This window comes from Lutra lutra, chromosome 1 (genome assembly GCF_902655055.1).
Source record: "Lutra lutra chromosome 1, mLutLut1.2, whole genome shotgun sequence".
Classification (NCBI taxonomy): Eukaryota; Metazoa; Chordata; class Mammalia; order Carnivora; family Mustelidae; genus Lutra; species Lutra lutra.
Window position 1 is genome coordinate 163232855 of NC_062278.1, and position 12909 is coordinate 163245763.

Genomic DNA, 12909 nt, shown 5'->3' on the forward strand with positions numbered 1-12909 from the left:
TCTTCTTCTCTTCTATCTCCTATTGAGTTTGTAGGTGTTCAGAATGGTTTGATAACTATCTAGCTGCACTCCTGGGACCTGATGATATTTCAGTCTCCCACTCCTCCGCCATCTTGCTTCTTCCTCTAAAGTCAAACATTTTTAAAGAGGGTAAACATAATGCAGCAGGAGGTCAAGTCTGGCCCCCTGCCCTCCTTGTAGGGACCTAGTTGAAGGCCCAGGGCAACAGAGCTCATCATGCAGCTGAGCCCTCCTGAACTGACCTGGGCTGGCCAGCAAGGAACACATCTGATTCCCAGGGAGTTCCAAGTTCACGGAGGGCAGAGGCTACTCAGGGAGAAGCTCTAACACATTCACAACGTCGAATTTTCAAGGCAACTGAAACCTATGCTGATCATGGTCAACTGGTTTCTATTTCAATCATTTTGATGAAAACATTTCTCAGTAGACCACACATCTCTGTTTTCTTAAAAGTAAGATTAAACTGGACACCAAATTCCTTTGAAAAATATCCAATTCCTTGTCTGCCTGAGACACCAGCAAACAAGTCATTCTGCTCTATCCACTCCACAGAGGCTTAGCTCCCCAAGTGAGCCCCATGCAGGCCCCACTCTGGATGTTTGGTGTCCCTTCTCCCTGGTGGCAGCAGACATAGGCTGACACACTATGGCCCAGGGAAGTAGCCTGCTTACTGGCATGGCTGGAGTGGAGCCAAGAGAGGGTCCAAGGCCCTTGTACATGGTTAGCTGCCCCCTGAGCCATGGCCTGAGGCTGGCCATTGAGCCCTGCCTCCCTGCTCTTAAAGGAAGGTGCTGAATGGGAAAAGGACAGTCCTGGTCTCAACACTGGACATACCCTCTTTGTTTCTCTGAAGGAAGAGGGAATATTCACACAGATAACAGGCACCAGACTGCTTTCCTTGGAGACTTGTGGACAGACCATGGGAGGTTTTAGAACTGAGCTTGTGGCATACAGCAGAAGCCCGACTGGGACGGCTTTAACAGGTGAGGATGGCAGAGGCTGGAGTGGGACCAGCAGGGCTAGCACAGCAGCTTCACACACTGCCAGGAGCCCAGGCACCACTGTCTTTCCATGAGCATCCTCTATGTGCCTCTGCAGTCATTGTGGTCACAGCAGGGTTGCTATGCTTCTGGGCATCACACCTGAGGTTCTGGCAGGGGGAGGGGGCAAGGGCCAAAAGCAATCCAGCCTCGCCTGTCCACTGTTATTAAAGAAGCAACAGCTTTCCCAGAAGTCCTACTTCCACCTTGTCTCATGGCCAGAACTCGGCCAATGGTCACTCCTAAGAATAAAGCAGTCCTGAAATCAACTATGGGGTGATGTATATACTACAGCCCAGACAAAATTGGGGCTTCACAAGTAAGGGAAAAGGAGGAAATGGCCACTAGGGAGGAGACAAACAGCTAGTGTTTAAAGATACAGAGCCCAGCTAGACTGGCCTCCCCTTTGCAGGTGTAGAGGGGGAGGGGTGTCAGGTTCCCCCAGTGGCTTTCTAAATTCTCTGTGTAGGGTGGGTCATTTGTCAATGAGCTCCAGCGACTGATCTAAGGCTAGGCAATAATGAGAAGGAGGTGCACAGTCAAAGGTGCTCTGCTTTGCACGGTGAGGTCATGGGGGCTTCTCCTGGCCTGAACAGCTGGCAAGTGTGGTGGGGCCACCTCAGCCTGACTCCCTGCATGGCCCTGCATGTCTACAGGGAAGGGAGCAGGGCCCAACATCAGTATGTGGGGTGAGAAGGATGGAAGAAGAGGAGCAGGAAATTCAAACCTTCATTTGGCTCCTTTTGATAACCTGGGTGAGAATAAAGCAGAACCACGGTCACCCCTTGACTGAGATGCAGGTGTTACACTCTGTTATACAGCTTAGAAAACTGAGGTTCAGAGAGGCCAAGGTTCCCAAGGTTCTAGCAGGCAGGCAGGGTTAGGAGAAAGCTAAGCACTGCCAGGCCCCCACATCTACCTATTAATTTAGGATAATTTTTTATTTTATAAAAGAAACACACTCATACGTTGGGACTCCAGAAGGCAAGTTTTGGCCTCTATAATCCTTCTCAAGTAAATAAACAAAATATAACAGATCAAAGTTTTATCAGAGTCTTGGCATTTCATTTCTAAAACCTAATTAATTACAAAGGAAAGGGGAAGTGTTGTCCCATCACTGTGTTGCACACCTGCAACTACTACTGAAACATTGTGCATCAACTATATTTCAATTTTAAACGAAGGAAAGGGGATGTCTCATTGATTGCTAAGGACAGGGAAGCAGTCCGCCAGTTCCCCTGCCCCCTCAACCCCATCTCCCAGGCTTGGTCCCACAGCAGGGTGAGGCCATGGTCTGCCCTGGATTAGAGGGAGGAGCTAGAAGTCCCCTCCCCAAAGGGGCTTGTTCTGAAGAAGGCAAAGGGTTTGGTTTGGGTCCCCCAGTGTGACCCAAATAAGACAAATGTCCTCACTGCCATCAGAGGGTAGTGCTGTCTTTGGGGGTTTTTCTCCCCACTCTCTCCCAACCACCCATCCCACTGCTACTTTATTTCCTCCTCCTACCTTGGTCTCAGCTCAAGGAGCTAGGTGGTCACATGGGGAAAGCCACTCACACCCAAATCCTGCAGCACCCCAGAGGACAGGGGCAGTAGGCAACCAGGAGTTGAGGCAATAGGCAGAAGGGAGCCCTAAAAGTGGGGGAATCCTTAAAAAAAAAGGGGGGGTGCTTTCTTCAAAAGGAAGGCCTGGAAAAGCATGGCCACATAACCCCCTTTGTCTGGATGCTTTGAATCTGAGCCTGGGCTATGTATGGGTCCAGCCGCTGTTAGGGATCAGAGATCTGGGGCGGGGTTGGGGTGGGTGCAGGAATACAGCCCCAGGCCCAGCAGCGCTCCTGCAGGACACCTGATTGCAAAAAGGGTTCTGGAGTGGACCTCCCTCTAAAGGGACTGGGCTGCATTTTCTTTTTCTTTTTTTTAAGATTTTATTCATTTATTTGACAGAGAGAGGGAGAGAGATCACAAGCAGGCAGAGAGGCAGGCAGAGAGAGAGGGGGAAGCAGGCTCCCCACTGAGAGCCCAATGTGGGGGGTGGGGGGCTTGATCCCAGGACCCTGGATCATGACCTGAGCTGAAGGCAGAGGCTTAACCCACTGAGCCACCCAGGCGCCCCTGGGCTGCATTTTCTTGCACTCCATGCTGTGCCAGCAGTCGGGGGCTCCCCTCCTCTCTCCTTTTTCTCACAAAATATCGCTGTCCCTTTAGGGCAGGACCCTGTCTGCCCCCATCCCACCAGCCCATGGCCATTCTGCTCGTGACACCTTACATGGCTTCTTTCTTTCCTAATCCTTTATTGCCCTGTCTTCCTTCATGGACCCTCGAACCCAGCGCCTAGCCATGTTCCTTTGGGCCCATGGCTGGAGGCACTGAGGGGTAAAAAGTACATCACAGACAGCTAGACAGGCCAGCAGGTGGAAAGATATCTGGATGCGTGGATGGAAGGTGGACAGGAGGCATAATGACTGATAAAAACCTGGCCAAAGGAAACCCTGGCCCCTTGGTAGCAGGAGAGGCAGGGGTTTTGAAGGGACTTGGTTGATACCCAGTATTTGTGGTATGCACGGCCCCCAAAAGTTCCTGGAGTCTACTCTATGGCGAGCTAGAGGATTGAGCTCTGGACCAGACTTTCACGCCCTCCCAGGGTTCCCAGAGGTCAGGGGCAAACACTCCCATCTCTTCTGGCCTGAGCTGACTCATTTGTAAATGGTGGATGGTCCCATGCCACGCCCTCCAGGGAGTCGTGAGGTCAAGTGAGGGTTTGTGTGGGAAACTGCTAACCCGGGAGACAAAGGGGTACAGTGACAGGTGTGTTGTGGCTGTGGGGGTGGGGACAGGAATCAAGGGGGCGAGGGAAGCAAGGCCGGCTCTCGGGCCCCCTCATGGCCGCAGGGCCTGCTGCAGCACGCACTCGTCTGCCACCTCATGGGGGAGCGTCACCACCAAGCCCTTGTTGTCCTGCATCGTCTGGCAGATGATCTCGTAGGCCTTCTGGTTCCCAGACCAACAGCGCCGAGCCACCTGTGGTGGGGGATGGGGGGAAAAGAGTAGCCGTTGGTGCCAACACCAGCTTCCCAACAGGGCCTTCTGGACACCCCTCATCTGGGCTGCAAATCCCCGCCCTTGTCCCCTTCAGGGTCCCTCTGTGCTGTGCGTGGGGCCAGCAGTCTTGGACGTCTACCCCATTCCCACCTCTAGCTCAGAACCCCCTCTCTCTGCTGAACTATGAATTTAGCCCCCTCCCTGATCTGAAACTGCCAACCTTCTACCCAGCCTAACCCATGTCCAAGTATCCAGGAACCATCCTCCCTAAGGGAATCCACATCCATCCCAGTTCTGCCCCAGAATCTTTCTCTAGTCTGTTTCCTTCTCTCCACCTCAGGCCTTAGGGCTTCCCCGCCCTCCCTGCTGCCATGCTTGCCGCCCCTCATCCTTCCCCTCACAGCTTCGTGGCCCTCACCACCCCCTCTACTGGTTAGCGCCCCTCCAGAGGCCCCTCCATCCCCACTCTCATGCTACCCCCTCACCTGACTCCAGCTGCCTGGGTCCCTGCACACTGAGCCCCTCCCCATCCCCTGCATACCTGCCCCCACATACCCTCCCCATGACCGCCAGGCCGCCTTGTGCTCACCACCTCTTCTCTTGGCCTGTGATGTGGTCATGGGGAGGGAGGACGCGCCCCCCCCCCCGCCCCAGCAGGGCCACACGGGCACGTGCACAGCCAGAGAGGTCAGAGGTCAGAGTGAGCAGAGCAGTGAGAGAGGCTCGGCCTGACAGAACTGTCCCCAGAGAAGGCCGGGGAAAGGACTGGATGTGACTTACTCCATTGGAGACATCCCAGCTGAGCATCATCCTGGCCTTCTGCTCAGCCTCCTGGGTCCCGTCCAGCACGAGGCCAAACCCTCCATTGATCACCTCACCCCTGTAAGAGGCAAAGAGGTTCCCAGACCACTCTCCAGGCCTGCCCCTGCCTGGAGTGGACGGAAGCACACACACATTTGGGGAACCCTTTGGAAGCCTTGGCTCACGGAGGCAAGGTGGCTGCTGCAGCCTGGAGCCTGTGTCCTCTCCCTGGCCTCAGGGAAGCAGGAATCACTGGGCTGCACATTCCCCACCTGCACCTCCATTCTTTACTCCGTGCACCCCACACCCACCTTCAGGACCCTCAACCATGTTACCTCCCCACATGTTACCTCCTTCTCTGAGGTTCTGAGAGCATTCCATATCCCATGCTTCCCTGGGGGGCTCTTGGACTGCTCAATTCAACGGTCATTCTACCTGATTTTTCTTTATGCTCTTCCTTTCCTTTGCCTCCTCTTTCAGCTTGTTTTAGGTGCATTTTGGGGTCCTGATAACTTGATCTGAAGACCAAGTTCCTTTATTTTCCATATCTCTTATTTTCTTTTTTTTTTTATAATTTTTTTTTATTTTTTCAGCATAACAGTATTCATTATTTTTGCACCACACCCAGTGCTCCATGCAATCCGTGCCCTCTACAATACCCACCACCTGGTGCCCCCAACCTCCCACCCCCCACCCCTTCAAAATTCTCAGATCGTTTTTCAGAGTCCATAGTCCCTCATGGTTCACCTCCCCTTCCAATTTCCCTCAACTCCCTTCTCCTCTCCATCTCCCCTTGTCCTCCATGCTATTTGTTATGCTCCACAAATAAGTGAAACCATATGATAATTGACTCTCTCTGCTTCACTTATTTCACTCAGCATAATCTCTTCCAGTCCCGTCCATGTTGCTACAAAACTTGGGTATTCATCCTTTCTTTTTTCTTTTCTTTTTTTTTTTTACAGCTTTATAAACATATATTTTTACCCCAGGGGTACAGGTCTGCGAATCGCCAGGTTTACACACTTCACAACACTCACCATAGCACATACCCTCCCCGATATCCATAACCCCACCCCCTCTCCCAACCCCCTCCCCCCATCAACCCTCAGTTTGTTTTGTGAGATTAAGAGTCACTTATGGTTTGTCTCCCTCCCAATCCCATCTTGTTTCATTTACTCTTCTCCTACCCCCTCAACCCCCCATGTTGCATCTCCTCTCCCTCATATCAGGGAGATCATATGATAGTTGTCTTTCTCCGATTGACTTATTTCACTAAGCATGATACCCTCTAGTTCCATCCACGTCGTCGCAAATGGCAAGATTTCATTTCTTTTGATGGCTGCATAGTATTCCATTGTGTATATATACCACATCTTCTTTATCCATTCGTCTGTAGATGGACATCTAGGTTCTTTCCATAGTTTGGCTATTGTAGACATTGCTGCTATAAACATTCGGGTGCATGTGCCCCTTCGGATCACTACGTTTGTATCTTTAGGGTAAATACCCAGCAGTGCAATTGCTGGGTCATAGGGTAGTTCTATTTTCAACATTTTGAGGAACCTCCATGCTGTTTTCCAGAGTGGTTGCACCAGCTTGCATTCCCACCAACAGTGTAGGAGGGTTCCCCTTTCTCCGCATCCTCGCCAGCATCTGTCATTTCCTGACTTGTTAATTTTAGCCATTCTGACTGGTGTGAGGTGATATCTCATGGTGGTTTTGATTTGTATTTCCCTGATGCCGAGTGATATGGAGCACTTTTTCATGTGTCTGTTGGCCATCTGGATGTCTTCTTTGCAGAAATGTCTGTTCATGTCCTCTGCCCATTTCTTGATTGGATTATTTGTTCTTTGGGTGTTGAGTTTGCTAAGTTCTTTATAGATTTTGGACACTAGCCCTTTATCTGATATGTCATTTGCAAATATCTTCTCCCATTCTGTCAGTTGTCTTTTGGTTTTGTTAACTGTTTCCTTTGCTGTGCAAAAGCTTTTGATCTTGATAAAATCCCAAAAGTTCATTTTTGCCCTTGCTTCCCTTGCCTTTGGTGATGTTCCTAAGAAGATGTTGCTGCGGCTGAGGTCGAAGAGTTTGCTGCCTGTGTTCTCCTCAAGGATTTTGATGGATTCCTTTCTCACATTGAGATCCTTCATCCATTTTGAGTCTATTTTCGTGTGTGGTGTAAGGAAATGATCCAATTTCATTTTTCTGCATGTGGCTGTCCAATTTTCCCAACACCATTTATTGAAGAGGCTGTCTTTTTTCCATTGGACATTCTTTCCTGCTTTGTCGAAGATGAGCTGACCATAGAGTCGAGGGTCCATTTCTGGGCTCTCTATTCTGTTCCATGTGTCTATGTGTCTGTTTTTGTGCCAGTACCATGCTGTCTTGATGATGACAGCTTTGTAATAGAGCTTGAAGTCCGGAATTGTGATGCCACCAACTTTGGCTTTCTTTTTCAATATTGCTTTGGCTATTCGAGGTCTTTTCTGGTTCCATATAAATTTTAGGATTATTTGTTCCATTTCTTTGAAAAAAATGGATGGTACTTTGATAGGAATTGCATTAAATGTGTAGATTGCTTTAGGTAGCATAGACATTTTCACAATATTTATTCTTCCAATCCAGGAGCATGGAACATTTTTCCATTTCTTTGTGTCTTCCTCAATTTCTTTCATGAGTACTTTATAGTTTTCTGAGTATAGATTCTTAGTCTCTTTGGTTAGGTTTATTCCTAGGTATCTTATAGTTTTGGGTGCAATTGTAAATGGGATGGACTCCTTAATTTCTCTTTCTTCTGTCTTGTTGTTGGTGTAGAGAAATGCAACTGATTTCTGTGCATTGATTTTATATCCTGACACTTTACTGAATTCCTGTACAAGTTCTAGCAGTTTTGGAGTGGAGTCTTTTGGGTTTTCCACATATAGTATCATATCATCTGCAAAGAGTGATAGTTTGACTTCTTCTTTGCCAATTTGGATGCCTTTAATTTCCTTTTGTTGTCTGATTGCTGAGGCTAGGACTTCTAGTACTATGTTAAATAGCAGTGGTGATAACAGACATCCCTGCCGTGTTCCTGACCTTAGCGGAAAAGCTTTCAGTTTTTCTCCATTGAGAATGATATTTGCGGTGGGTTTTTCATAGATGGCTTTGATAATATTGAGGTATGTGCCGTCTATCCCTACACTTTGAAGAGTTTTGATCAGGAAGGGATGCTGTACTTTGTCAAATGCTTTTTCAGCATCTATGGAGAGTATCATATGGTTCTTGTTCTTTCTTTTATTAATGTGTTGTATCACATTGATTGATTTGCGGATGTTGAACCAACCTTGCAGCCCTGGAATAAATTCCACTTGGTCGTGGTGAATAATCCTTTTAATTGATTTTGCTCCGTTGCTCTGCCGCTCGCCGGGAGCCGGCCCCTCCCCCCGCGGTCTATCTTCCCGTCGCTTTGGATTCACTTTTCCGCCAGTCCTACCTTGCAGAAAGTGGTTGATTTTCTGTTTCTGGAATTGCTGTTCTTCTTCTCTTCAATCTCCCGTTGGATTTGTAGGTGTTTGCAATCTTTAGATAAGCTATTTAGCTGATCTCCCGCTACCCAAAGTAGTCTCAGCCTGCTACTTCTCCGCCATCTTGACTCCTCCCCTATATCTCTTATTTTCTAATGACCAGATTTCTCTGGGCTCTGGACTCCCTCCCCTCGCAGACGTGATACGGTCATGTGTTCACTCATCTCTGCAGTAGGTGTCGTGGGGATCTTAATGAAGCATGTCAGTGCAGTCTGACTTTCCTCATGTGTGCCATCGACTGTGGGCATCCTCTCCTTCCTGGCACCCCTGGATCTCTATCCTCACCCTTAGCATCATGAACAAGGCCTGGCTGCCCTTCCTGCTGATAGCATCACTATACTCCTCCCACGCCTTCCATTACAAACACAGGAAATGCCCCACCTCTTGTCAGCACCTGCCAAGGCCTTACTGCCCAACACAAACCCCTGGGAACACAGCATCTGGCCTTTCAGTCCCTGCTCCCAGAGAATTTGCTCTTCCTCCTTCCTGCACCCAAAAGGGGCACCTAGCTTCTCTAGTCTCAGATCCTTCAGGCCTTACCTGCTTCTCTGCCCCATTTGAGCTCTACTGACAATTTCAGCCAGTTCCCACCAAGAAGTTGAGGAGCCCTCTGCCGCAGGAGCCAGCTGTGCTCCCCACTCCCGATGTGAGAGTCAAGTACCTCTGTGAACGGGCGGCGGCCCCTGCGCTGCCCTCAGCCCATGTCCCAGAGTTGGGTGGCCCTGTGCCTGCCCCCGGGGTCCCATCACATCTCCCACCAGCCTCCAGGTGGATTCAAGGTCACCATCAGTCATCACCTATCAGGGACTGATGTTGGGTGACACAAGGGAAAGCAGATGCCAGCCAGTGCTGCCGAACAAGGACTTCAGTGTGTCCTTCGACCAGAGAGGGATTTTTGAAGATGAGAACTTCATTTTCTGTTTTGGGAGCCTGTAGCCCAGACTGCTAGAGAGCAAAGCTGCTCAGCTCCATGCTACCTCAGCAAAACTTGCCCACACATCACGCACACTGAGCCCGGAAAGCTGGGACCATAAAGGCAGCACCACCATCGCAGAGCACGGGGGGCTGCTTATAGATGGAACTGGGACAACTAACTGTCCCATTGAGAAAAACAGAAGTAGAGCCCTATGTCACACAAATAAAAACTGGTGCCAGGTGTACTAATGAAGGAAAAATTCAATCTAATACTTATTAGATAGTAAGTAAAGAAAGTTTAGGAGCATGCATTTTCTTAACTTGGGAAGGAGGAATGTCTTTTAAAGCAATGTTTAAAAAAACGAAGGGCCCTTGGGGTGCCTGGGTGGCTTGTCAGTTAAGCACCAGACTCTTAGTACCGGCTCAGGTCATGGTCTTGGGGTTGTGAGACCCTGTATCATCCACGCTGATCGGGGAGTCTGCTTGGGATTCCGGAATTCTCTCCTTTCCTTTTCCCTCTCCCATCCGCTCTGTCCCTTTCCCCTCTCCCCACTAACATGCATGCTTTCTCTTTCTCTCTCTCTCTAAAATAAATAAAATCTTTAAAAAAAAAAATGAAGAGCCAGAATAAGAAGTCACTAGATAAAGATAAAACTCCCTTTGAAGAGAGGCCTACATGGGTGAGCCTTCTGGAAAGCCTGGCTGTGGGGGACATGGTTAGCTCACAGCCTCCAGCAGTAACTCCTTAGGGTCTTTCTCAGGGCAGAGACAGAGCACTAATACGGCGAGGGCCTGCCCATTTCTACCCTAAGTGGGTCCTTCGATGGCCTTCTTGGGCCCAGAATCTGCCCCCCACCACCGCTAGGTGGCAAGGCTGGCGGGTGTGCGTGGAGACTGAGGGCACCCTCGCTCCTGCTCCCCACTTCCTTTCTCAGGTGGTCTTCCCAGTAAGCCTTTTACACACACTACCTCCACCTCAGCTTCTGCCTCCTGGAAAACCCAACCAGCACAGACACTATAGATGATGTTCAAACACAAGGGACGTGCACCCAAGACCAGCATCCTATGTCTAAAATAGAACAAGAACAACCAGTCCATAAGAAAAATCGCATAACACGGGGCGCCTGGGTGGCTCAGCGGGTTAAAGCCTCTGCCTTCGGCTCAGGTCATGATCCCAGGGTCCTGGGATCGAGCCCCACATCGGGCTCTCTGCTGGGCAGGGAGCCTGCTTCCCCCTCTATCTCTGCCTGTCTCTCTGCCTACTTGTGATCTCTGTCTGTCAAATAAATAAAATCTTTAAAAAAAAAAAAAAGAAAAGAAAAATCGCACAACCCAAAACAAAAACTGGAAGCAAGCAAGTCAAATCAAAACAAGGATTTGTCACTCCTTGCCCACCAGTCTGGAAAATCCCACGCGGTAACACCCAGGGTGCTGAGGTTACGCAAACTGGAACTTTTACACCTGGTAAGGTTAAGGTTTATGGGAGGCATGCCACTCCCTGGCCCTGCTCTAGTCCCCTTAAAGGTAGCTCACGGGGTAAGGTTAGCACGTGCATTCGGGCCAGGCCTCCTGCAAACGGAGCTCATTTTGAAACCTGGGCAAAGTTATTTCTCCACCTAGGTAGCAGCTATTTCTTACAGGGGACTATTGTGGTGATCAGGCGAGCTAACATGTCAGTCTAGAAGGCCTTGTACCGGTTGCACACGATACTATGAGAGTTAGCCATTCACTATTTAATCTTCACCACCAGCTTATAAAGCCATTGCTATTACTAGGAGCATTTTGTCAATGAGAAATGAAGTTCAACAAGCTTAACACGTGCAGAAAAGTCAACTTCAGAATCCATGCTGTCAATTGTGCCATGAAACTCTACATCGAAGAGACCCTGCTGCCCTGGGGGTGGAGGCCAAGGAGATTTATGTACATCGAGGGCGAGAACGTTGCAAGTCCTCAGAGCGATCCTCAGGCCAGCAGAAGCCACATCACCTGGGATCCAGATGCACAACTGCTTTATAGGCTGGCAGCGACGATTAGTGACTGGCTGGTGGCCACACCCTCCCTATAAGGACAGGAGACGACACCTGTGTTTACCCAGCAGACCAACCAGCCTAAAACCAGAGACTGACTGCTGACCCTTCCTGCTCTGCAGCCCATGGTCCAAAGGTCCCTGTTCACACACTGGGCTGTGGGCACCCTCTCGAAACACCAGCAGACAGCAAGGACCACTGGACAGACAGCATGAGCACAGACTCCAAGCAAGCAACCAGAAAGAGGGGCTCCACGTAGGCAGAGAAAGAGGAAGATGACACACAGCTGAGGCGAACTGTCCTGGAAACAGAAGCGCTCCAAAACAGGAAGACAGCAGATGATATAAAAACTGAAAGCAGGGGCGCCTGAGTGGCTCTGATGGTGGAGCGGCTGCCTTCGGCTCAGGCCATGATCTCAGGGTCCTGGGATCCAGCCCCAAGTTGGGTTCCCTGCTCAGCAGGGAGCCTGCCTCTCCCTCTCCCGCTGCCCCTCCCCCCTGTTCCAGCTTGCTCTCCCTCTCTCTCTGCCAAATAAATAAATACTGAAAGCATATTAAAAAATAGCAGAAAAAGCTTGTAACTCAGAAATGGATTTGTGTAGGATAAAGAAAAAAAATTAGCTGACGAGGGGAAAGTGATTTCCTCCCGGAACAGGAATGGTTGAGGTGCAGATTTTTTCTCCTGCTGATTTTGCAGTAAGCCTTGCAGGGGCATCTGATGGATTAGGTTATGTGGGTGTGTGCAGTCCTGTCTGCAGAGCCTAGGGGCAGCCAAAGGGTGGGAGCAACTTGGGAATCAGCAGGGAGTATTCCTTCTCTTGGGAACTCCCCATGCTGGGGCTCCTGCCCTGAAGCCCTCATGTCGGGATGCTTTCTTGGGCCAGCTTTGCTCTGATCCCTCTTGCTCCCGTGACTCAGTTGGCAACGACAGGTGGATCCTGGGAGATGATCGATCTAGATTCGAATCCTGGCTCCACCGCCAGCTCTGTGGCCTTGGGCATGTTACTCAACCTTATTCTCGTCACCTCCAGCACCAATTCAGCATCTAGTGACAAAACACCAGGTACCCCTCCACCAGGCACTCTCTGTCCTGGTTTTCTCCAGCCTGTGTATCGGAAAGAACTCACGCGCCCGTCACATTTTCCATTAATTAGAGCCGCCTGACTGGGCTACGGCTCGGAATTCTGGCCTTGAAGCCAGCGCAGGGGAATGCTCTGGGAAGCTCAGTGCCCAGGGACTTGGCTGCGGAGGGCAAGGCCACGCTCCTCTGGCCAGAACAGGCTCAGAGGTCTGCTCAGAGCCAGCCGGCCAGGGAGCTGCCTTCCTCTCTGAAGCCGCAGCGCCTCCTGCTGGCCCAGAGAGCCAGGAGTCCAGCTTGGCGCCAGGGCCCAGACTTGCCGGCTTCCCAGGCTGGGAAGAGGGGACAGCTGGGACAGCTGGAGGTCACTAAGTTTCCTCATCTGTAAAATGTATTTTCTTCTACGATTAGGTGAGAGAGTATA

At 50.2% G+C, this 12909-nt stretch overlaps 1 protein-coding gene across 1 annotated transcript in view; it reads right to left on the reverse strand.

Moving 5' to 3' along the window:
* Nucleotides 1-3092: 3092 nt before the first annotated feature.
* The window catches only part of UROC1 (urocanate hydratase 1), a 43679-nt gene continuing 33862 nt past the window's right edge, over nt 3093-12909 (reverse strand). The window contains exons 19-20 of the mRNA XM_047742800.1: nt 4880-4979; nt 3093-4078 (exon numbers count right to left, since the gene is read on the reverse strand). Of these exons, the coding sequence (XP_047598756.1) occupies nt 3938-4078; nt 4880-4979 (241 nt within the window). The 3' untranslated portion in view covers nt 3093-3937. The remainder of the gene's footprint in view (nt 4079-4879; nt 4980-12909) is intronic.